Source organism: Thamnophis sirtalis, unplaced genomic scaffold, assembly GCF_051295495.1.
Source record: "Thamnophis sirtalis isolate CommonGarterSnake01/CBP01778 unplaced genomic scaffold, rThaSir2_p1.2 scaffold_6, whole genome shotgun sequence".
Classification (NCBI taxonomy): domain Eukaryota; kingdom Metazoa; phylum Chordata; class Lepidosauria; order Squamata; family Natricidae; genus Thamnophis; species Thamnophis sirtalis.
In genome coordinates this window covers 107,856,418-107,883,063 of record NW_028261386.1, presented here as the reverse complement: position 1 = coordinate 107,883,063, position 26,646 = coordinate 107,856,418, and the positions used below count along the sequence as shown (strand labels likewise).

Genomic DNA, 26,646 nt, shown 5'->3' with positions numbered 1-26,646 from the left:
TGATCACAGAAAGAATAAAAGAAAAAGGGAACAGAACAATAGAGTTGGAAGAACTCCGGAGGTCCCCCAATCCAACCTGCCATCCAAGCAGGAGACCCTATACCAATTCAGACAATTGCCTGAACAATCTATTCTTAAAATCTTCCAGTGATGGAGCACCCACAGCTTTTAAAGGCAAATTGTCCAACTGGTTAATTGTTCTCACTGTCAGGAAATTTCTCTTTAGTTCTAAGTTGCTTCTCTGTTTGAGTTAAGTAGGTAGCCATAAGTGCTGCAACCTGGATTGTATGCTAGAAATGTATAGGCATTACACATTTCTCTTCTGCTAAGCAAAAAGGAACACAACAGGGAATCTTGAAGAAAGAGGACAATCTTTCGCAGAATTAAGCAGAGAGAGTGCATTATTAAACAGCAGGAATGGTTTCCCAGGTAACATTGAAATTTGCCAAAATACTGTTTCAATGTAGTGATAAAGAAATCAAGACACTATCAGTGTGTCAATAGAGACTAAATAGAAATCCAAGAGGCTGTCAGCAATCAAACAGAATGAGCATTCACTGGAAGGATAACAAGAGGGAAAACAGCTTGTATTGTATTACCCAACATACAACATGAACACAAAGGTGTTGAAATTGCACATCTAGGAATAGCAACTATTGTTAAAAATATATCATAAAAACAGTAAAGATACAGCAATCAGATTTGTTCACAGGAAGTAGAAAAAGAGCATTTATAGAATGCCTAAAATTAGTTCAACTGTTTGTGGAGCTATATTATCCCAAGCTGCCGCTAATACAATCCTTTCTCCTTGATATCCACATTTTAAAAACTTGAGCAGATGCTGTTTGATATACTGTACAGGCAGAAATATGGGCACCAATATGCCCCCAACACTCTTTGTATCACCTGTCAGGCTTTTTACTTCAACTGATATAATTTTTTGAAATAATGCTCTAAGAAAATCCTCTTTTCTTAAAATTATAGGTTTTCAAAGATATTCATTGCCATGGAAGACAAAGACTAGTAATATGCAATTATTTTGTAAAATATAAGTTATTTAGCTATATAAATATAAAACATAACTTATATACTGTAAGTTATTAATTTTGCTTTAAGAGCTTTCCTGATAATTAATAGGTATCCAACAATTTATCTGCTTAAAAGATGAACGGATCGTAGTCATAGCATAGGTAATTAGATTCTGCACAGCAGCACTAAGAATTAGTTGGAACCTGATGAATAAACCATTTAGCTATTTTACATAATTAATGCACCAAATGTTTTCATATTATCATTTTGTTGCATTTTAGTATCTAATGACTATATGCATTCACAATTTCAGGACTAATATATTATATAGCTTAAACCACAAGTGTCAAACTCGCGGCGTCATGTTGCCGTCAAGTGACATTTTGCAACATTTTCCCCTTCACAACAGTTGCGAAGCTAGGGTGGGTGTGGCCTGCACAAGACGCATCCGGTCCAGGGGCCACCAGTTTGACAGTCCTGGTTTAGGTCATAGTCTTGTGTTCATGCAACTGACAGATAGGATACCAAATTATGATTTTAACATAGCTTTTTTGTTATTTGTTATTACTCTATTCTAGAATTTTTAACTAGACACTCTTTGATTATTGCACTGGTCCTAGACTGTAATAAACATTTTGAGTGATTGCTGTAAGAGCTAATGGAAGTACATCTAAATTGTAACCTTAAGGGAACCTATTTCTAACTTTTTAAATCAGACATAATAAGTTAATTTGATTCTTTATTCAACTATTTAAAAAGATGACTATGCTGTTCTGCTGCTTCGTCATAGTCCACCAAGCCACGTGACTTCCTATTAAGATTATACTTTTAATTTGAAAAACCGACAAGAAAAAAAGAGATACCCTACAACAGCTTGCATGTACAACAGGCAGGGCTAAGATATTCAGAATCTTGAGACTAAAAGCTTATCACACCAGAGAGGGGAACTGTAAAGAGGACAAATAAATTAAAACTTGAGAGCCAGTTTTCCTAGAAAGCAATCAAGTGCATGACATATAGAAATGAACCTAATTTTTAGTCTGAGTTTTAAAGCCCTATTTCAAAAACAGACAGCTTGAGAAATGACAAGAATATTAGGCTACATCCTCTTCCCACGTTTCCCTTATGAAGTCCATTTGTTAAGGTTAGAACTGTACTCAGAATGAAAGCAAATTAATCTTCCAGAACCGCTAGTATGTAATTAAGTCTTGGTGGTTATATATCACACATCATGCACCAACATCACACACCAACAGACTGTGAATGTCTTTTCAATATTAGTCTGCAAGTGCACATTTCACCATGTGGTTTTATCAGTTCAATAAGGAATGTAACTAAGTTCACAAGATGAAATAGAGTACAATGTAATAATAATTATGATGCCATTTTTCCATTATCTCCAGCCAGCATACTGCCTGAAAAAGGACGTTGTATTCCAACAGATATTTGAAGGTCATCAGGGGAAAGGCTATTCTATATGTTATCACCATGAACAGAGGACAGGTAATTTCCATGAAGAGAAAGTAAATGTATTTATATTTTAAAATTCAATCAACTTATTATTATTATTATTATTATTATTATTATTATTATTATTATTATTATTATTAATTTGTCTTGTGTGCCGCCCACTCCCGAAGGACTCCGGGCGGCTCACAATAGACAAGGGAAGGGGAAATAAATAGACAAAGACAACACTTTAAAAAAAACCGCAACATTCACAGTTTCCGTGGGGCTGGATTTTCACAAGCCCCCCGGCCTGCTGGAGCAGCCAGGACTTGGTGGCATTGCGGAAGGCCGGGAGGGTAGTAAGGGTCCGGATCTCCACGGGGAGGTCATTCCAGAGGGCTGGAGCTGCAACAGAGAAGGCTCTCCCCCGGGGAGTCGCCAGCTGACATTGGCTGGTGGATGGAATCCGGAGGAGACCTAACCTGTGAGGTCTAATCGGTCTATGGGAGGTAATCGGCAGGAGGCGGTCTCTCAGGTACCCAGGTCCGATGCCATGTAGGGCTTTATAGGTAGCAACCAGCACCTGATCATTTATATAACAATCACCGTGCTGTAGTTCAATGAAAGCAATATGACTATAGATGTGTGAATTTTATTACAGTTGTAGTTCATTAAGAACATTTTTTCCCTTTCATATTCCCAGGCATCACATCAGTCTTGATTTTATGGGACGTGTATAACAAAGGAAAGTCTCGACTGGTAGCCCATTTTCAAGAACATAGCTTAATACTGATTTTTTAAAAAAAGAGATATATACTGTTTCTTAATTTTTGAGGATAAAGGCTATACAGGCAGTATTCGAATTACAACAGTTCATTCAGTGACTGTTCAAAGTTACGATGGCACAGAAAAAAGTGACTTATGACCATTTTTCACACTTATGACCGTTGCAGCAGCCCCACGGTCACGTGATTTACATTAGGAATGCTTGACAACTGGCTCACATTTATGACCATTGCAGTGTCCCCGAGTCCCCTTTTGTGACCTTCTGACAAAGTCAATGGGGAAACAAGATTCACTTAGCAACCAGGTTACAAATTTAAGAACGGCAGTGGTTCACTTAAGAAAAGTGGCAAGAAAAGTTGTAAAATGGGAGAACACTCACTTAACAAATTTCTCACTTAGCAACCATAAATTTGGGGCTCAGTTAGGTGTGTAAGTTGTGGGTTTACCTGCACAGGAAATCCAATTTAATAGACTGATGGAAGGAAGAGGTTAGATCTGAATGTCCATTCAACGTGAATGGGATCTTTTGCATAGAGGACATAACATTGGCATTATGTGTGAGTTACAGCAAATTATCTTTCTCTATTACTTCCAATTTCTACTACATCAAGGATGAAGATATAATTATGTTATTGATTTTTTCCCAGTTATTGATATGTCTTGAATGCTGATTGCAATATAGTAAATGGTTGCTACATATCAGTTACATTTGTACTGATTCAAGCATTGAAATCAAGCAAGCAACTAAGCAAAGGTTTGGCAAATCTGAAAAGGAGTGATCTTTACCTGTTATATTACTTGATTCCTTCTGTAGTTTACAGTACCACAATCTGTTCACTGGATCACATCCCTCCCGTATAGAAAGCAAAGCATACTGCCCATCATCAGATACCTAAGCATCACCAAAATTAAAGCAATGTCAATAAGAGGAAAATAATACCACCAGCAAATAATAGTAATAAACAAAAAGGTTTGGGAGCACTAGCTTGTTTCAGACATTAGAAAAAGTCAACACACTTTGATAATATTCTGTGTCAGATGATTGCAACATTTACTGAAGCCCTGGGACAAGCAAATGTCACTTGTGATGGGAATGGATATTAGAACTGGCAACATGCAATTTAATTTGCAGAAGTCAGTGCCACATAAGACTCTATTTCTCTGAATAAAACATGACTTGAAGTAGCAAATAAATTCTACTGAGAGCTAGAAGAAACATATTAAGACCATTATTTCAGCTAATCTAGCATAATCAACTGGCAGGGTCCACATGTGACATTAAGCCATAATGTGGTTTATCTGAATTTGTGTTGCTGTGCTCAATTGTAATTTCTTCAGCAAATTAATCATGTGTAATACAGTATGTCATCCTGGTCCCTATGTGGCCTTGGGCTCTCCAGAATTTCTTATCTGAACGTGAAACCTTCTGCAAGTAGTTTTAAAAGTGCTGAAAGCATCTAATATCCCCAATGTACAATTCATACGGAATATTAATTCTAAGCTCACAATGCCTTCAGTATCAAAGGAAAATTGGTCTTTGAAAATATTTGACTTTTGTTCAAGAATCCCCGTAGCGTATTCTTCATTGTTCCCTGCCAGACTGGGGAAGAGTTGATAATACTTTTGCTTAGTGGGATTCCCAAAACACCCTCTTAATGTAATTCTACAATGTATAATACAGGCGGAATGACAATTAAGTCTCTCTTTATCGCTACAACATCTTTTCAATTCATTTGAAAGCAAGAAAGAATTTAAGAGTATCAAGAGAAAACATTGTTTACTCTATGTGGAAAAACCCCTCTGCAGATATTTTTATGTGAGATTAACAAAGAATAGGCATTATTGGACAATATGCATATATGCTTTAGCACAGTGGTCGCCAACCAGTTGAAAATTTTGGTGGTCCGTAGAAAAATTATTTGCATTTTTTATATTGCACTAAATCAGAGGTCCTCAAACTATGGCCCCTGGGCTGGATACATGCAATTAATGCTTATGTTGCTGCAGAGAGCTCTCCCTTTGGGATCTTTTTGTCTGGGTTGAAGGGGGGCAGAAATTCCGACTTGGGGGTCTACTTCAGCCTTCTGGTGCGGGCTTTGGGCGAAGACTGGAGGGAAGTGCCGCTGATGGCAAAGAGATGGAAGGCCTTGTTCCAGTTGGACTGTATCCTAGCCTGGAACTGGCTGACCATTTCAGCCCTCCGAGCCTCCAGATTCAGGTACTTGGCCTTGTACTCACACAGGTCTTCCTTCTGCTTGAAAAGCCTACGCTCATAGTCCTCAGTGAGGTGCTTCTGCTGACCCTCCTTCTCAATCAGACCGAATTTGAACTGAGCCAGCTATTTTGCCAACTCTTTCTCGTGGTGGCTGCTTAGCTCCAACAACTGCTTCCTATTGGGACTCTAAAAAGCCCTAACGGGCAGGCGAGGAGTGGCTGGGAGGGGAGGGGTGAGTAAATGCTGGTGAGTGACATCAAGTTGGGTACACCCATCCAGTCACATGACCACCTAGCCACACCCACCCAGCCAGTCATTAGGGAGATCATATTAGTGGTCCATGGGATTTTAAATTATAAATTTAGTGGTCCCTGAGGTCCAAAAGGTTGGGGACTTCTGCTTTAGCAGACACCCTCCTCCACCTCACTTGTTTGAATAGTGAGAAGCAATGGCATTTGTTCCACATTCTTGCATTCCCTGACTATAGGGTTCGGAAAACTTTCACTTATGGGATTAATTTTTGAGGTCATCCCAAGGATGCATTGCCTGCACATTACAGGTAATCCTTGTCTTATAACCTTTCATTTAGACACAATTCAAAGTTACAAAGCCACTGAAAAAAATGAGTTATAACCATTTTTCACACATATGACTATTGCAACTTTCCCTTGGTCACATGGGCCATTCAGATGCTTGGCAACTGGGGTCATATCTATGACAATTGTCGCATCCTGGGATCATGTGATCACCTTTTGCAACCTTCTGACAAGCAAGGCCAATGAGAAAGCCAGATTCACATTACAACTCTATTTCTAACTTAACAGTTGCAGAGATTTGCTTAAGAATTGTGGCAAGACAGATTGTAAAATGGGGCAAAACTCAACTGTCTCGCTTAGCAATAGAAATTTAGTGAATTGTGGTCATAAGTCAAGAACTACCTGTATCAATTTCCAGCTGCATGGTTTTTTTCTTTTTCTTTATTAAAGAAAAAAGAGTTAAAATAAAAATGGGAAGAAATCATCAGTAACATCAGGACATTATTTAGTCAGGACATAATCAGGACCTTCAGCCAAATTTTAAATGGAAAATAAAAGGCTCCCTATTTCTAACTTGGTACATATATTCTGCCAAAGTTATAAAATTCATAACTAGATACATTTTTAATGAAGTTCCTTTTTATTGTCATCAATGTACCTCTAGTGTTGCTTCAAAGTTTGTGAACCCCTTTGAATTTAAGTCATTTCCCCCAGCAAATAAATAAATATATGTAATATTTATGACTCATTTGTTTAATGGATTTTATTTATTTATTATGTAATATTTGTAACTCATCTAGTCCTATTTATTTATTTATTTAACATATATTTAAAAGTGGTCCATCTGCCTCATAGAATGACTCTGGCCGGTGTATCTTTTAGGACTTGAGAGAGAAGAGATTATGCTTTCTATCATATTTATACAGAATTAAAGAAGGGTTTTCAAACTTTTAAGCATCACTCAGTGCTAATAGGAAGCAAAGATAATTAGCAAATAGTTTTACAAAATCTGTGATGATAAGGTACAGGCTCAAAAATGAACCTCGAGATATTCCATCATCCAAGAAGAGCTCCACATATATTCTGAACTGCAGGAAGATAGGATAGCAACTGAATGTTCTGTACATAAAAAGCTCTGGGTTTAAATTTATGAACGGGAACAATCAAAGGGCAAAATTATTCTGTTGATATGCAGGTTCTTGTCATTAAAATGCCCCCCCCCTCCCCTTTCCAGGACACATTCAAGTTTACAAACTGGTCTTCTGTTCAAAACTCGCCCTATTCTAGAAAATTAAATTAAATTACATTTAAATTAAAAACACTGAGGGAAAAAGTAGGACACTGGGATTTTTTTTAATTGATTTTACATCAAAATCCTAACTACGGCTAATCCTGCTTAGCATTGTTTTGAGATCAACCAAAGTCAGCTTAGTACTGTCCCATTTTCTTTCTTTCAGCCTATTCTACAATAAGATCCAAAACAAATTTTTTGTAAGTCTCTAGCCTTGTGTGTGGAGTCCTACTAAATATGATTCTATTTACCCAATCATCTAAAGAGGGCTTGCTAAAGATTCCAGCCCAAAGTGTAGATCAGAAGTCAGGGTTTGTTTGTTTTTTGTCATAGCCATTGTTCCATGAAACATCTTCCCCTCAGAAATATACATGGCACCTGATCTTCTGGCACTTTGAAAGGGGCTTAAAATCATTCTTCTTTAGTGGACCTTAAGCCCAGAATGAGGATTTTGAGCTGCTGTTTAGTTTTTCTAATGTAACATTATGTTGGTTTCAGACTCTCTACCCAGAGATTGAAGTAGGGTTAGCCTATAAATATTATAAATGAATACATGTTCCATATCTTGTTTTCCTCAAGTCTTAATTTTCCCAATACTTGGTTCACTTCCAAGGATTTTAGTCTACTGAGCCGGACTACTTCCTTTATCTGCTGTTACCCTGTCTAGCTTCCATGCCTTCTTCTCATCCATCCTGTTCTCTTGACAGTGCTACAATTCAACTGGTCCAAGAAGGCATGTGTGAGGTTTTATGTTCCAGCACAACTGTTCTATTTCCTCTTCTGGAAGATTGCCTGAGGAGATAACCAGTCTGCCTGTTTTTACTCTCCAGAATTCAAAACATTAATGAAAATCTAATGCATCACATCTCCTGTTACTGTACAATCCATCCTTGAGATTTCAACCACTACTGTTCTTAAGTGCTTTATAATCTCATTACATTAGCTCTATCTGGATTACTTTATTGAAAAGAAAGATCCACCCAAACTATTCCTTTGTCCTTTATGATAAATGCTTCTAGATAAAGAAATAAGGCTTTTACAATAAAAAAAAAACATTTAAGAAAAACACATTCATTGAAAATTGGATGCTTTTCTTGAGTTACTTGAAGAGGGACCCGGTTAGAGGAAGAAATATTTATAGAATAATCTAATCATTCCAATTTTATATATTATATTTGTCCAATAAGTTGATCTTCACAACAATAGCAAGTATAAGACAAGTCCATTTAAAATCACCATGGCTTTTTGCTTCACTTGATTCATACCATTTACTAGCGCCACCTTCTGGGAAGTATCTCAAAGTCATTTCTATTTCCAAGCAAATATACTTGTTTCTAGCTAGAACTGATATACAGGTGAAACTCGAAAAAGTAGAATATTGTGCAAAAGTTCATTTATTTCAGTAATGCAACTTAAAAGGTGAAACTAACATATGAGATAGACTCATTACATGCAAAGCATGTAATGAGTCTATCTAGATAGTTCAAGCCGTGATTTGTCATAATTGTGACGATTAGGGCTTACAGCTCATGAAAACCCCAAATCCACAATTTCAGAAAATTAGAATATTACATGCAATCAATAAAACAAGGATTGTACATAGAACAATATCGGACCCCTGAAAAGTATAAGCATGCATATGGTTTTGGCCCCTTTTGCAGCAATTACTGCGTCAATGCGGCGTGGCATGGAAGCTATCAGCCTCTGGCACTGCTGAGGTGTTATGGAAGACCAGGATGCTTCAATAACTGCCTTCAGCTCTTCTGCATTGTTCGGTCTCATGTCTCTCATCTTTCTCTCTTGGCAATGTCCCATAGATTCTCTATGGGGTTCAGGTCAGGTGAGTTTGCTGGCCAATCAACACAGTAATCCTACGGTCATTGAACCAGGTTTTGGTGCTTTTGGCAGTGTGGGCAGGTGCCAAGTCCTGCTGGAAAATGAAGTCAGCCTCCCCATAAAGCTCATCTGTGGAAGGAAGCATGAAGTGCTCCAAAAACTCCTGGTAGACGGCTGCGTTGATCCTGGACTTAATGAAGCACAGTGGACCAACACCAGCAGATGACATGGCTCCCCAAATCAACAGAGACTGTGGAAACTTCACACTGGACTTCACGCATCTTGCAGTGTGTGCCTCTCCATTCTTCCTCCATACTCTGGGTCCTTGGTTTCCAAATGAGACACAAAAGTTGCTCTCACCAGAAAAGAGGACTTTGGACCACTGAGCAACAGACCAGGTCTGTTTTTCTTTAGCCCAGGTAAGACCCTTCTGACATTGTTTGTTGTTCAGGAGCGGCTTGGAAAGAGGAATACGACATTTGAAGCCCATGTCCAGGATCCGTCTGTGTGTGGTGGCTCTTGATGCACTGACTCCAGCCTCAGTCCACTCCTTGTTTATGTCCCCAACACTTTTGAATGGCCTTTTCCTGACAATCCTCTCCAGGCTGCGGTCATCCCTGCTGGTTGTGCACCTTTTTCTTCTCCACTTTTCCCTTCCACATAACTTTCTATTAATGTGCTTTGATACAGCACTTTGGGAACATCCAACTTCTTTTGCAATTACCTTTTGAGGCTTTCCCTCCTTATGGAAGGTGTCAATGATGGTTTTCTACACAACTGTCCAGTCAGCAGTCTTTCCCATGATTGTGATTCCTACTGAACCAGACTGAGAGACCATTTAAAGGCTCAGGAACCCTTTGCAGGTGTTATGGCTTGATTAGCTGATTAGAGTGGGACACTTTGAACCTAGAATATTGCACCTTTTCACAATATTCTAATTTTTGAGATTGTGGATTTGGAGTTTTCATGACCTGTAAGCCATAATCATCACAATTATGACAAATCACGGCTTGAAGTATCTTGTTTTGCATGTAATGAGTCTATCTCATATATTAGTTTCACCTTTTAAGTTGCATTGCTGAAATAAATGAACTTTTGCACGATATTCTATTTTTTTGAGTTTCACCTGTACATGAGGAAAAGTTATTGAGGAACAGAGATCAAGTTCTGACTGGCTCCACTCTGCTTAACTTCTGAACCTAAACAAGACTGGTGTTGGCAGCTGCTGAGCCAATAGCTGTTTAGGAACCTTTGCCCTTATTTGTAAACTTTTAAAAAGAGAAAGGCATTACAAAAGGTAAATTGTTGGGCTTTTTTATTCTTTCCGACAAGGAAATCAAGACAGTGAATGTGGCTATTTCCTAACCGTAATTTCCTTTTATCCTATAACAATCCTGCGAGTTAGACTAAACTAAGAGATGATGGTTAGCATTGTGGCGCATGCTAAGCCAAAACCCTGGCTGATATGTAAGCCAGTGACAGTCACAGGGTCATTCAGTGATGTTCATAACTGACTATGTCTTTAAAACTTTGATTTTACATATGAAAACATTACATTTCATGGGAACCTAAAAAGGCACAGATTGGAAGGAAGGAGAGATTAATTGAAATGCAATGTATTTTTTTCTCCTCTTTTCACATGAGCCTGATTCCAAGATTGCCTTGGCAGGGTTATTCAGAAGTGGTTTGCCACTGCCCTCTCACTAAGGCTAAGACAAAATGACTAGATAAAGATGGGACTAAAATTTACAGTTTCCAGGTTTCTGGCCGGATGCATTAAAAGTTATATCAAGCTGGCTTTGAAAGAGATTTTAGGTGATTCATTTTCTTAATTATTTCCAAAGTTTATTAAATTCATAATATTTATCCATAGTTTTGTTTATTTCCCCTTTTACATTTAGTAAGTTATTCAACTTAACCAAAATAAAATAGGAGCTCTTGGGGCAATTTTTTTTAACTTCAATTAATATGGGCATCCATTTCAATGTTTATCCTCATCTGGTACACAGTAAGCAAAGGTTTTCAAAAATCCTAAGAGTGTACTTAACATCACACATCTTATGTGGCGTTAGCAACTCTTCTTCCAATATTAGTAGTCAAATTGTGTCAGGAAGAGAACAAATAATCAGGTCTGACAGAACGCCAAAGCAAGTGCCTTTAATTAACAGCTAAGGCTGCAAGCGTAGGAACCACCTGCAACTATATAATCAAAAGTTATTAATTCCTTCACATAAATATATACCTTTGCTGTGCAAACTCCTATTATTACATCAAATTTAATATATTTAGCAAAATGAGACATCAGTCTTCAATATTTTTTTTTATAATTGATAATATTTTGGGGAGCTGAAGACCTAACCAGAAGACACTAAAGATATTCCCATTCTCTCAGACAACAAATCCCACTGAATTTAATAACTTACATTTGACTTTAAAATGTTTAAAACTATATTAAAACTATACTTGGAAGTATACATCACGCAGCAAACAAAATTGCTCTGAAAGCAATAAACCTATGCATGGACCCACAAACATAATTTTGGTTATAATTTAGAGATTTTCAAGGATCATAGGCTAACAGTTACACGTAATTGGGATAGTCCATTTGTCAATCACAGAATAACTGAACTAGAGATCTGATAGCAAAATTTCAACATGGCAGAATTACTCAGAAGAATTTTTTAATCTGTCAAGAACTTCTAAGAGCATGTAGAACTATGTGTCTATTGATGAACATGCAACCTGGAATATTACAGCAAGATACTTAAAACTCCTACTATCCTGTGCCTCTCATTCTATTCACCTTAGGGGTTTTTTTGGCCACGCCATCACTTTAATCTTTTGAAACTAACAGCTCATTTATTCTATAATATTGCACTAAACACCTGAGGAGTCAGTTAAGGCCACCAAGAATTCTTGTATAGCAATTCGTGTATAGCAAAAATAAAAGGTTAACATGTACAATTTTGCTAGGGTGATAATTACTCTGTAAATTAGTTTACATATAGATTAAATATGGAGGAAGCCAAAAGGTAATTCTATTCGGGTCTTTTCCCGTGTAAGATTGAGATTGTCTTGGCAATGTTTCGGCAAGGTCTCACTCACTATCTTCAGGCTGGTGTTTTGGGCTTCGTTGCCAAGACAATCTCAATCTTACATGTGAAAGGACCCGAATACAAGAAGACCAGTATATCTATATCTATATCTATATCTATATCTATATCTATATCTATATCTATATCTATCTATTTTGACAAACAACAGCTGGGTGTCTAAACACAGTTTATTTTATTTTATTGTCTACCAATATTCTAAGAGAATCGTTCAAATACTGCATCATACCTCTACTCCACCCATCCATTTTGGCTCATGAGGAAATTCGGCACATAAAACATCTTTTGACTGGTCGGTTCCCAGGACATGATAGTATAGTTTCTGGTGCAAATTGGTTGATGTTTCAGTGCCTGGGGGAAACAGCATATTTGATTACATGTATGCAAGTTTTTCTTTAAAAACATCAATGGTAAGAATTTGCAACTCCTACAGAGTAAAAGTTGTTCAACTTGAAAGGTAGCAAATTATGTAATTCATATTATTTACCATATTGCTGGAAATACCAGCCCTACTTGCTAAAAGGTTTTCTCTTGTCTACAGGGATAATTACATCACTACTTAAGTATAATATCTCTAAATTATTTCTTTTATTTAAAAGTAAGCTGCCGTATTTCTTTTACTTACTTATTTATTTGTTAGGGAAGTGAAAGATCATTTTGGCTGTAACTTACAACCTCAGTGGTTTCAGGAAATCAAGATGTGTTAGCAAAGATGGTCAGGCAGAATGAAAAACCATAGGAGTCAAGGAAGCTAAAGTACTGGAAGGGTAGGCAGCCCAGGGAGGGAGGGAGAGGCATCAAGCAAGCAGGCTCTCTGAGTTACCCTTGAAGTTCAGAAACCTGTCTTGAACTAGTTACAGCAGAGGCCCACAAACCGGTTTCATGGAAGACAATTTTTCCAGAGATCCCTGTGTGTGAGAGGGAGGACGAGTGTGCAACCTAGATCCATACATGTGCAGTTTACAGAGTATTTGTGCTCCTCTGAGAATCTAATGCCTGGTGATCTGAGGTGGAGCTGAGGAAGTGATGCTAGCACTGGGAAGCGGCTGCAGGTATATATGAAGCTTCATTCGTTCGCCCACTGCTCACCTCCAACTGTGAGGCCTGGTTCCTAACAGGCCACAGACTGCTACCAGTCCAGGCCCAAGGTTTGGACACCCCTGAGATAAAGGACCCAGATGCTATAAGTTAAGCTTTATTGCGTGCCACTCACCATCACTTTTGCCGTCGCTTTTGGGGTAAGAATTGTAGAACATGCCTCTGCCATCATGTGTCCAAGCCATACAACTGAATTTTACCATTTCCAATGTATCTGGAAGTTCTTCAGCACTGTCCACCTTCATAAATTTAATCGTTACCCAGTCTGATCCACTGGAACTCAAGCCATATGCAAAATATTCCCCATCTTCACTGAATGCAAAACCTGCAGGTTATTTACAAATCGTATCAGTGATATTTTCTTTTAGATCATTGTTCTGTTTCAATTTTTTGAAATTGGTGTCTCTGCAGATGTGTTGGTAATACAAGTCTCAGAATTCTTAACAATCATAGTTAAAAGCCACACTATTTCTTTACTACATCAGCAGCAGATAAAACATCTCAAACCTGGATGTTTTTTAGATGCACAGAAGTTAAATTTTTTAGAATGTCCACATACGCATGTGTTGTGATTTGTGAAATCTTTATTTGTAACTCAGAGGAAACCTGTTATACTGACCTCGTAAAGCCACAGTGCCATCATCTGAAAGCTTATTAGGATCAAGAAATACTCTGCCATCAGTATCCAAAGAATCTTGCACATATAACACTCGTTGGTTTTGCAGTCCAGAATTATAAAAGTGAAAATACCTAGAAGATATGTGTGATGCTGTTCTTAATTTTAAGTAAAGCCAAATCTAGATACCAACATTATCCCAGCAAATAATCATAAAGGCAAACACATAGACATAACTATTACTATATTGAGACTCAGTGAACATATGACACATCAACCCCAATCCTCAGCATAACCAGCAACAATTCCTTCTATGAATCAAATTGCCTGCTGACATGAGCAAAGTCTTGACATACCTTTTCCCTTTCTTGAAATGGCAACTATACTTGGGATAGTCATATAGTTCAGTCATTCGCTCTTTAAATAGCCCCCGGACACTGCATTGTTCAAGGAAGGGCACAGTTATTTTATTTTGGGCTTCTACAAATGCCTAAGGAAAAAGTAACACAATATATCCAAATTAGACAAACATATATGTTGATTTGAATAGCAAAAGAAAAGTTATGTGCTGATTGTGTATTTTCACCTCAAAACTAGAATAAAATGCAACTCATCCATTATTTTAGGAAGATTATATTTCACATTATCAAAAAGCAAAAAAAATCCACCAGGCATAAAGCCTAATAGTATCCAAACTAAATTGTATTTTTTTAAAAAATATCCAAAGTAAATTGGTCAACTAGTTTTCTGGACACCGGAACAACCTATCTAGTTTTCTCATTATCTATCATGCTTTTCTTCAATGTAAAATAAGGTGGCACTTTTTTTGCTGTAAGATGAATAGGCTTTGGCAAAAAAAATAACCCATCATTTTTCATTGACAACTCTACATTTTGGTTTTTTTCAAGTGCAACATTCTCAAGGGAATCAATGAAAGGACTCCAAGCATATTTTTTTGAAACAGACTATATTTTTACATTTATATATTTACTTTATATTTTGTGGGTGTGCTGATGAACACGCCCAGAATGAGCAAACTAGTGTAAAGTGGTATTATTAACTTAAGAATTAAGCCAGCCCTGACTTAGAAAATTCTGACAGCAAAGAGCCTGCTTTGGGAGTGACAGACAGGTTTAGCTAAGGAAGTTATGAGCATTCAAGCACCTGAGTATGATATGACTAGCAGCCATCAGTAGCAGCCGCACCTGCAATCAGAGGATGAAGAACAGGAGCTGAGTATCCACCCAGGTGTGAATGTGCCATGGGCTCCGATGAGGAGAACAATGATGAAAGAGGATTCTTAGCCTTCACTGAGTTGTTTCTAGATGTGGTCCTCACTTAACAATCACTCATTTGGCAACCTGTTGAACGTCCAATGGTGCTGAACAAGCAATAGCTACTTATACTGCTATTTATTAAGAGCTGTGGTTGCTCAGTGGTTAGAAAGCAGTATTGCAGACTCCTTCTGCTAACTGCTGGCTGCCTGCAATTTGGCAGTTCGAATCGCACCAGCTCAAGGTTAACTCATCTTTCCACCCTTCTGAGGTTGGTGAAATGAGGATCCAGATTGTTGGGGGCAATAGGCTGACTCTGTAAACCGCTTAGGGAGGGTTGTAAAACACTGTGAAGTGGTATGTAAGTCTAAGTGCTATTGCTATATCCCTCACACTTACATCAGCCTCAATGTTCACCAGTACCCCATTTGCAATTACAGCACTGCAGCATCCCACAGTTGTGATCTTTGATGGTTCCTACAAATTAACTTTATGGGAAGCCAATATGGGATCACAAATGGTGTCTATGTGACATCCTCACTTAAGAACTTGTGACTATTTCACCTAAACAAAAGCAACTGAAAGTCTGGAATTTCTGTTGCAGAGTAGGGTGGTTATGTGATGTCACATTTTATTTGTATGTATTAATTAAACCTGTCTTGTTGTTGGAGAGATAGTGAATGCATCACTTAGCAGTGGAAAATCCAGCCCTGATTACATAACTAAGGATTATGTGTACATTAAGAGCCACCACAAGCCTCACGTATATCATGATTCTATGCACTTGAAAGTATAATCCTTTGGTATCCCGAAACTCTACAGTTCTGATTGAGGGCCAGCTGCCAATCTATGGCATTTAGACCTTAGCAGTATAACCTGATTATACTTTCATCCACTGCATTTGATTCTGGCCACTTGAAAGGGACTGCATGCAAGCTCTCCAGGTATTGGGGGCTTTCTCTGTATCATATGTGCACTTGTACACACCCACTGCCTACTGCTGCTTGTATTTGTTTAATTTTATGTAAAGATTCTTGAAAACTCCTTTTCTCTCTGCATACATTATGTCTAACCTGGAACAGGAAATAATACAAATATGAATTCAAGTAGCTTTATTGTAACTTAAAAAAAAACTGAACTGTAACAGCTACAACGTACTTGACCTATGTTAAGCATATTTGTGTAAGAAGATAAATTTAATCCACTTTAATTGCAAAGCAGAATGCAAAAATTAATTACCGCTTTTGTGAAAAGATGTATAGCTTATACAGCTTCATGCATCATTTCACCCAGGTGTTCTTTATAGAGAAAAAAAACAGATGATGATGACAATAAAGCCATGTATTAATTTTTGGACAGCTTAATTGATTTCTAAGTAAATTTTGTTGCATTCAATTGAGTTTTCAGCAGATTCCTATGAATATTTACCGAGGAGACTCACTGACTTTAAAAGGGCCTAGTAACAAATGAATTTGTGCTGGATGCTAGTTTAAAGGTGAAAATAGACATGTATATGGGAAAAGAAGCACTGCTTGGTGTTTCTTTAATGAAAAGCAGCCAACTGAACTGGGGAAGAAAAGGCAAGTGTAAAATTGAAATTTTCCTTCTTTTGTTATTTCACCAAATACTAGACAGAGATAAAAAAAAGAACCAAAACCATCAATTAGGCAATTTAGTGACTTCTATATACTTTGGATTCTATTTCTACCATTCCTTCCACTGATCATATTGGTTGGGTTTTGTAGGAAGCTCTCCAAACAATATATTATTTAGCTTGTTCTTCCCATTTCCTTATCAGTCTGCAGTACTGTACACTTCCAATTTCTGACAGGGGAAGTCCTTCATATAATAAATTGGAGATTTAATCAAGGAGAGAAGCAATCTGGTATTCAGGAGAAACTTCCTAACAGTTAGAATAATTAACCAGCCTTCAGAAGGTGTGGGTGCTTCATCACTGGAGATTTTTAAGAGACTGGATAGCCACTTGTCTGAAATGGTATAGGGTCTCCTGCTTGAGCAGGTAGTTGGACTAGAATATCTCCGTGGTCCCTTCTAGCTCTATTAAGAATTGAATTGAATTGAATTTGGGACCCAGTGCCTTTTACTATGCTACTGCTTTTCTTATTCCATAAACCCAAGGCAATACAGCAATTGCTGTACAACTATATGAAAGTATAGAATTCCTTAGTCCAATAATTATGGGAACCAAGTATGGGCTTATCATTTAACTAGCAATCCTTCAATTTTTTTAAAAAAAAATTATATCTGAAATCAAAAGGAGTAAACTTCTGATCCATTTATATTCATAATTGTGTATGGTGATTTGCAATGACTTTCCATAATTTTTCTCTTAGTCCTGCCTAAAAATACCAGGATTGAACTTCAAATCCTTCTCATGTACCTTTTTAAATGGCTTTTGATATAGAAAATTCACATAGCTTTATATAGAGATTTCAGATCCAAAGTTATTGTTCATGCTTACTTTTGTTTGTTCACTGTCAGGATCTTCAAGCCAATTATAAGGGTCACATATCTTGCAGCCGTGATAGTCATCTACCTTTAGGGGGGAAAAAACAAACAGAGATGGGTAAAAAAATAATCTACGGTTCTCTAATATTAGAATTTGTTATATGGAATTTAAAAAGTTATTTTTCTGGAAAGAAGATAATGCAGATAGAGAAGGTAAATAATTTTATCCACCTGTCTGATTGCAGAGCAATAGCTTCTTCCAAATAATCGTTTAATCAATTATTTATAACTTGAGGTCCAATATTAAGGATTGAATGTAGCTATTTGTGATCCTATTACAGAAGTCTATGGTATAATGCCATTTGTCTCAACTCCACACTGATAGGAAGAAAAGACATACAGGATGGAGAATGTACTAAAATTCTCCAAAACTATAGATCACTATATTTTGCTAGCAAAAATATGATGTTTGCAATTTTGTGCGTGCTCACATTTGAGAACCGGTAGCGAAGGTAAGTTGATTTCACCCTTGAATTACATTGATTTGAAACTGTTCACAATGTAAGTGACCCAGAAAAAAATGAAAAGGAAGTCATAAAAGCTATGACAATGTTGAAATATGGCAACATATATTTACTCAGCTATGGATATATTAAAAATATAGATGTGGTTCATCTAGCAAGTAATGGTATTACTTGTTTAAGATATGCCTGAAGACATCAACTATGCCTTATCGTATAGAGAAATGACAAGGTGTTATATACATCTGGAAAATTATTGATAGAATTTGAATGAGAAGGAAATGAAATACGACAACGAACAAAATTTGTCAAGTGCTGCAGCAGCTTTTTGCCAGTTAGAGTGTGTCTGGACCTGATTTTTGATCTTCAGCAAGTCACTAAGGACCACACAAATGTAAGAAAATATGGTAGTTTATTATACATTTGCTGATTTAGAAAAATGTATAATAAATTCAGTCATTTTGAAATACATACATACATACCTACATACATACATAACAAATCCCTGTTGGTTACTGAAAATGGCAAGAATATTATATGATTGAAGCAAAGCATGCATAAGAAAAAATAGAATCCTTAATTAATGATTCAATATTGAGCAGGAAGAAAATCAAGGGTGTGTGATTTCCCCTTTATTGCTTGATCTATTTATGGATAAATGAATAAGGAATGCTTGCAATGACATTAGAATTATGTTGCTTGGAGATATGAATTTACTTTTATTTTATGGTGCTGTATTGGAGGCAACCCCAAATCATTTGCACCAAGAACTAGATAGGTTGTATGATGCAACAAAGATTATGAACTGGAACCTACCGGTAATACACTAATGCACATAGCTGTATTTCTTAGAGAAAATGGCTAAAGTGGTAACATTAAAGCTGATGATGTAGTTTTAGCTTTGCTTCTTTGTTTTATTTTTTCTCCCTTTAATTTTTTTTGAAGAGCTTACAATTTTAACTCCTCACATTATTTTCTTCAAAAGAAAATAGCACGATGAATACATATGCACTCAATAAATAAGGTAAAGTTAAAGGTTCCCCTTGCACATATATGCTAGTCGTTCCCAACTCTAGGAGACAGTGCTCATCTCCGTTTCTAAGCCGAAGAGCCAGCGCCATCCGAAGACATCTCCGTGATCGTGTGGCCAGCATGACTAAACGCAGAAGGTGCATGGAACCGTTACCTTCCCACCAAAGGTGGTCCCTATTTTTCACTTGCATTTTTACGTGCTTTCAAACTGCTAGGTTGGCAAAAGCTGGGACAAGTAATGGGAGCTCACTCCGTTATGTGGTGCTAGGGATTTGAACCGCTGAACTGTCGACCTTTTGATCGACAAGCTCAGTATCTTAGCCATTGGTCCACCGCATCCCTAGATACTCAATAAATGGATACTCTAAAATCTAGTTTAATATGGTAGATAGCCGGCTGGAAGATTAGCTGGCTTACATTTACAGTTAAGACTATGTCAGTCACTTATATCCTTCTGAAGCATTGAATCTGCCATCCTTCATAGTAATCCCAAAAGAAGAAAAACAGGGTTAGCAAAGGAATTCAGATCCCTTTATCAAGATGATCTCTCAGCAAAAGCAATTGTTTGACCAGAGAATAAACCTAATTACAAAGACTTGGAATCCTTTTCCATGACATCAGTGGAACCACTGATGTCATGCTTCAGATTGCTATCCTTTCTCTGCTTATTGTTTCTTTATCGAAGATAACCTGCTTGTCTCCTGGCAATAGGTACACAAGATTGCAGTCTTTCTACTCAATTCAGAGCAATTTTATTCAGAAATTAAGCATATGTAGTTCGATGGAAAATACATTTATATTAGTCAGCACTGAATTGCAGATACAGAGTATATCTATACACAGACACAAACTCACATACACACAGGAAGAAAAGCATTACCAGAGATCCAACATTGTTTACTAATTGATTTGTGAGGTTAATACTAATGTATTAACAAAAAAAGGCAATCAAGATTTCTGCTCTCATCTTGAGAACCTATGATCACTACAGGTAGTCCTTGACTTACTAATGTAATTAAGTCCAGATTTATGGTTGTAAGTCATTCTGATCATTAAGCAGGTCATCATGTGACTGACCTCTTTTTACAACATTTTTTGCAACAACCATTAAGCAAATCACCATGGTCACTAAGCACATCTGCAGTCATGAAGTGAACTCATTGTCCAAAATGGGCAAGGTGTTTATTTTGCCAGAAACCAGAAGTAAATGCTAAGCTAAGTTCTGGTTCTAACAGACTTCTTCAAACTTACCTTACATGGGGCTTAATATGCCATCCCATTCCACATTTATCACAATCATCCCTCTCTTCAAAAATACAATTGGCACCAGAGAAGGTATTAAACATGTAAAAGAATCAGAACTTTCTCCCAGAAAATAAGCAAATTAAATTAGATAAATTGGAAAAGGGAGGTGCTGACAAGGATACATTCAAGAAACTAGTGATTTTCTTTATGATGCCAAACTTGCATATCTCTAAAATCATTGGGGTATCAACAGCTATTTCAAATCATTTGTAAATGCTAAAGGAAGGCCTGATTATAGGGCAGATATTACATAGGTCTGAATACAAAACAAAGGAACCTCTGGAGGTTGTTTTTGCTGATATAATAGGACCTAAGAAGCCCAGTTTGGGAGGTGCCTGTTATATTTTGAGTATCATGGATCATTATTTCCGATATGGTTTCTGTTATTTAATGAAAAACAAAACAGAAACATTTCAGCATTTCTTTAATTGGCTGAGGTTTGCGGAGAGAAAGATGAAAGCCAAGTAGTTGCTGATAATGGGACGGAGTTTACCAACTATAAATTCCAAATGATGTTAGGATCAGCTGGTTTTGAACATAAACGTTCTGCTCCTTAGAGGCCACAACATAACTCGTTTGTACAACGAAGGGGGCAAACATTACAGGCCATGGCTCGAACTATGATAGCTCTCATCCAGTGAAGAGAGTATGATATAAACTTCCGGAGGCCAAACCCCCACCGTAGGGAGGAGGAACCGACCAGGTGGTTCCGCCCCAGGCGACTTATGGACCCATTGAGGTTCCAGACGGAGCTTGGGATCATTCCTGATACTCTCGCCCACAGTTCGGCGGAGACTCTGGTTGCCGCCTGGCACTCGGCGGCGTCGGAGTCTCTTGATCGGATTGCGCCACTACGGCCCCTCCGGGTCAGTGGATCCCGGAGGCCCCCTTGGTTTACCGAGGAGCTCCGGGAGAAGAAACGCCGGAGGAGATGCCTAGAGCACCAGTGGAGGTCCGATAAGTCCGAGGCGAACCGAGCACTTCTAACCACCTGCACCAAGGACTACGTCCGAGCATTAAGAACTGCCAAAAGATCATACATTTCTGCCTTGGTTGCGTCCGCCGAGTCACGCCCAGCCGCCCTGTTTAGGATAACCCGCTCCCTCCTTAACAGGAGGGATGCGGGAGACCCCTTGCAGGGTAGGGCTGAGGACTATGCTCAATTCTTGGCGGACAAAATAGCTCGGTTTCGGTCGGACTTGGACTCCACCGCAGTAGATCCAGCCGAGACACAGGAGGACCGCTTGGCAAATCATCTCTGGGTTGAGTTCCAGGATGTTGCCTCTGGGGATGTGGACAAGGCCATTCGAGCTGTAAGTGCCTCCACCTGTATTCTGGACCCGTGTCCCTCCTGGCTGGTTGCCAACAGCAGGGAGGTGACACATGGCTGGATCCAGGCGGTCGTGACCGCCTCTCTTCGGGAGGGGCACTTCCCCGCCGTACTTAAAACGGCGGTGGTGAGACCCCTCCTGAAGAAACCATCCTTGGATCCAGCCATTTTAAACAACTTTCATCCTGTCTCCAACCTCCCCTTTATCGGGAAGGTTGTTGAGAAGGTGGTGGCCTTCCAGCTTCAACGGGCCTTGGAGGAAGCTAGTTATCTTGACCCCTTCCAGTCCGGCTTCAGACCTGGTTACAGCACAGAAACCGCTTTGGTCGCATTGACCGATGATCTCTGGAGGGCCAGAGATGGAGGCTATGCATCCATCCTGGTTCTCCTTGACCTCTCAGCGGCTTTCGATACCATCGACCATGGTATCCTTCTGCGACGACTGCGGGAGGTGGGAGTGGGAGGCACTGTTTTACAGTGGTTCTCCTCCTACCTCTCGGACAGGTCGCAGTCGGTGTTGGTCGGGGGGCAGAGATCGTCCCTGAGGCCCCTAACATGTGGGGTGCCACAGGGTTCGGTCTTATCCCCCCTACTATTTAACATTTACATGAAACCGCTGGGCGAGATCATTCGGAGGCACGGGATAAAATACCACCAATATGCGGACGATACGCAACTGTATCTGTCCGCCCCGTGCCAACTCAATGAAGCGGTGGACGTGATGAACCAGGGTCTAGAGGCCGTTAGGAACTGGATGAGCGCTAACAAACTGGTACTCAACCCGGACAAGACCGAGTGGCTGTTGTGCTTCCCTCCCAATAATTTGGCTAATGTACCAACACTTAGGCTGGGGGGTCAAATTTTACACCCCTCAGATAGGGTCCGCAACTTAGGAGTCCTCCTGGACCCACAGCTGACTTTTGACCACCAGCTGTCAGCTGTGACCAGGGGGGCATTTGCCCAGGTTCGCCTGGTCCGCCAGTTGCGGCCCTACCTAGACCGGGAGGCTCTCACAACAGTCACTCGAGCCCTTGTGATCTCTAGGCTGGAATACTGCAATGGGCTCTACATGGGGTTGCCCTTGAAGTGCATCCGGCGACTACAGTTAGTCCAGAATGCAGCCGCGCGAGTGATAGTGGGCGCACCGCGGTTCGCCCACGTTACACCTGTCCTCCGCGAGCTGCACTGGCTACCTGTTGGTCTCCGGGTGCGCTTCAGGGTACTGATGACCACCTTTAAAGCACTCCATGGTAGTGGATCTGGGTACTTGAGAGACCGCCTCCTGCCGATTACCTCCCTTCGACCAATTCGATCGCACAGACTGGGCCTCCTCCGAATTCCATCTGCCAGTCAATGCCGACTGGCGACCACACGGAGGAGAGCCTTTTCTGTTGCAGCTCCGACCCTGTGGAACGATCTCCCCGCTGAGATCCGTACCCTCACCACCGTCCAGACCTTCCGCGCAGCCCTCAAGATCTGGCTCTCCCAGCAGGCCTGGGGATAGGTTCCTAATTCACCCGCCCGAGTGTTTGATTGTTGAACGAAAGTTGTGTTTTACTATTTTTTTCTTTGTTCACATTTTGTTTTGTTTTTGATGTTGCACTTCCCTCCCTTGTGATTGTAAGCCGCCCTGAGTCCCCTCAGGGAAAAGGGCGGCCTATAAATTTTAATAAATTCAAATTCAAATTCAAATGTAGCTCAGAAAAGATTAATTCTTTTTTATGTAGCTCCTGAAAAACCCCTTTCATGAAGGTTAAATGAGCTAACATATCTCCACCTCTCAGAAGACGTGCCCTAAACAGTTTGCATATAAGATGTATGTGTGCACCTACAGTGTCACGTACATAAATTCTCTTCAAATTCTCCCAACATCTTGCAGCAGAATTTTCTCCACGAATGTGTACTAATTGTTGGTCATTCAGTGTTAAACCTATTATATACAACATCCGTTCGTTGCATCACTGAAAATCTGCTATATTCTTGGCATCATCATCGTTATCTGGATTCCAAGCAGTTACATCCGGTGGATTCTGTACAGCATCCCATAAACTTTCCCTACGCAGGAGTAGACTGCATTTCATAGACCAGGGAACATAATTTGTTCCATCCAACTGGGTTATCATCGACAGGCTTGTTGATGGGTCGCTCGCCATCTTCTCTAGGATAGTGCAATCACTAAATAAACAGCTGTCTGTATGCGGTATTGAGTATCAACACCAACTCTCCTTTAGCTACGTCTGGTATACTCTGGGCCCATAACCAGTGTTAGGTAAGCTCCCCTTTGGGAGAGCGGTTACGTTCAGCGAAGCGTTGTGAGAGTTGTGTTGGAGAACACACAAACCAGCATACAGAGACACTGCAGTTTAAATAGGCTTTTACTTTCGTGGAAATAGAGGTATCCATCAAACTGTCCAAGTTATACACGGATAGCAATAGCAATAGCAGTTAGACTTATATACTGCTTATATACCGCTTCATAGGGCTTTCAGCCCTCTCTAAGCGGTTTACAGAGTCAGCATATTGCCCCCAACAATCCGGGTCCTCATTTTACCCACCTCGGAAGGATGGAAGGCTGAGTCAACCTTGAGCCGGTGAGAACTGCAGAATTGCAGTCAGCTGAAGTAGCCTGCAGTGCTTCATTTAACCACTGCGCCACCTCGGCTCTTTTTAATTCAGTCAGTCATCAATGTCTTTCAGTTAAGGGATAATCCAAATAACATAGTCCAGTAATCATATAATCAGTCCAGTACACACAGTTTGCTAACAGTTGCAAAACTTACAATAGCTCACGGCACTTCCAGAACAGCCCAGCATCTAACAAACAGAGAGCTAACAGTCATTCTGGTTCCCTCTTATGGCCGATTGAGGAAAACAGCAACCAATCACATTTTACAGTATGTTTAAAGCAACAGGTGCAACATTGTTACATGATTTATATATTGCCAACCCAACCATTAGAATTATATTCCTAACAATATGGATTTGAATTCAAGTGCTGACATATAGGATGGATAGATAGATGGATGGATGGATGAATGAGTGGGCTAAGACTAATAGTTGAAGTTTTCCAGTCTTTAGTTAATAAAATGAAGATGTAAGATTGATTTTTAAATATGAATAGATTTACTTCAGTGTCAGAGGGTATAAAAAGCAGAAGAAAAAAATTACAGTTTCACAACAGAGCAGAAGGAGGAACCTCCAAAGATATTTCAATTACTTTATCAGAATGGAGTTTAATGTCTGTGTAAATGGACTCATGCAGAATTTCTTTTGACACATTACAGATGTTAGGAATCTACTCAGGAATAGAGACAGCAGAGCAGCAGAGCTGCTAAGGTGCGATACGCTGCCCATTTTCTCCCATTCTCAAATTTAATTTTTTCACCTTCCAATTAAGAATTCACCCATGAAATCTACACAGAAGTGCCCATAGGGATCAAACTTGAATACACTTGTTGTGAGGAGGAAACAAAAGATAGTGTAGATTTGTCTGGAAAACAATGTTATCCATCTTCACTTTCTCTTGGTACGTCATGATGTAGAGAATTAAATAAGTTGCAGACAAAGTGCCTGAGGAACAGCCTCAAGTAAATCAACCCACTTGCTATGAACAAGCCAATGGTTATAGTTGCTATCTGATTTGGCAGACAAATGTTTCTCTTCTTGAACAACAGGTTTCGTGTTAATGTAAGGCTTGGGTTTGGTGAAGATGTGCCAACACTAAACTTCCAAGGTCAGGCACCATATTACCCTTACCCTATAATAAAGAGCATCCAAGGTAGCATGAATGAGCAGCCAGATCAAAGTAAGCACTGGTGGGAATGTCTCTGCTTTCAGTAATTGGTGTAGCCAGAGAATATAGGGACCCCACTAGTTGGATATCCCGCTCCCTCAAAACTAGGGTGTTAGAAACCCTCAGAAGATTGCACAACTGATCTAGGCCCTTGTTGAAGTGCACAACTAGTCCAGGTGTTTGTCAAATGTTCTTTTAAGATCCTAATTATCCAAATGCAGAGGGGGGGGGGATAGTTTTGAACTACAGGTAATCCACGACTTAGAACAGTTCACTTAGTGACTATTCGAAGTTACAAAAAATTGACTTACGATCCAATCTTCATACTTATGACCATTGCAGCATTCCCATGGTCACATGATTTGCATTCGGATGTCTGACAACTGACTCACATTTATGACGCTGGAGGTGTCCCAGGGTCATGTGATCTCCTTTTGTAACCTTCTGACAAAGCAGGGGGAAATTAGATTGGCTTGACAACTGCCTTAATAATTCAATGCCTGCAACGACTCGCTTTACAAATGTTAAGTGATTCGCTTAACAAAAGTCGTAAAATGGGGCAATATTCCCTTAGCAAATGTCTCACTTAGCAACATATATTTTGGGCTCAATTGTGGTCGTAAACTGAGGACTACCTGTAAAATATTCCCTCCGGTAATGTACCTTGAGAGAGAGAGAGAGAGAGAGAGACAGACAGACAGAGAGAGGGAGAGCCACGCGAAGCGGGGCAAGAAAGGCAGCAGCGGGCAGAGACGCCGGTACTTACGGAGGTCTCGTCGCGGAACACCTCGGGGTATTGGAAAACCTGCATGCTGGTGAGGGAAAAGCCGGAGAAGCCGACAAGCGCCTCGGCGGTGAGGATAGCAAAGGGGCGGGAAGAAGGAAGAGGTGGACCCAGGCAGATCAGGGCAGAGGAAAGCGCCGTGCTTCTTCAGCCGGAGACGGGCGTGCAA

The 26,646-nt window shown here is 39.5% G+C and overlaps 1 protein-coding gene across 1 annotated transcript in view; it reads right to left on the bottom strand.

Moving 5' to 3' along the window:
• Positions 1-26,615, bottom strand: part of PREP (prolyl endopeptidase) — a 60,814-nt gene extending 34,199 nt beyond the window's left edge. Inside the window, exons 1-7 of the mRNA XM_087718704.1 lie at positions 26,460-26,615; positions 17,726-17,800; positions 14,326-14,459; positions 13,973-14,103; positions 13,469-13,678; positions 12,485-12,606; positions 4,051-4,156 (exon numbers count right to left, since the gene is read on the bottom strand). Coding sequence (XP_087574830.1) covers positions 4,051-4,156; positions 12,485-12,606; positions 13,469-13,678; positions 13,973-14,103; positions 14,326-14,459; positions 17,726-17,800; positions 26,460-26,504 — 823 coding nt within the window. The 5' untranslated portion in view covers positions 26,505-26,615. The remainder of the gene's footprint in view (positions 1-4,050; positions 4,157-12,484; positions 12,607-13,468; positions 13,679-13,972; positions 14,104-14,325; positions 14,460-17,725; positions 17,801-26,459) is intronic.
• Positions 26,616-26,646: the final 31 nt, after the last annotated feature.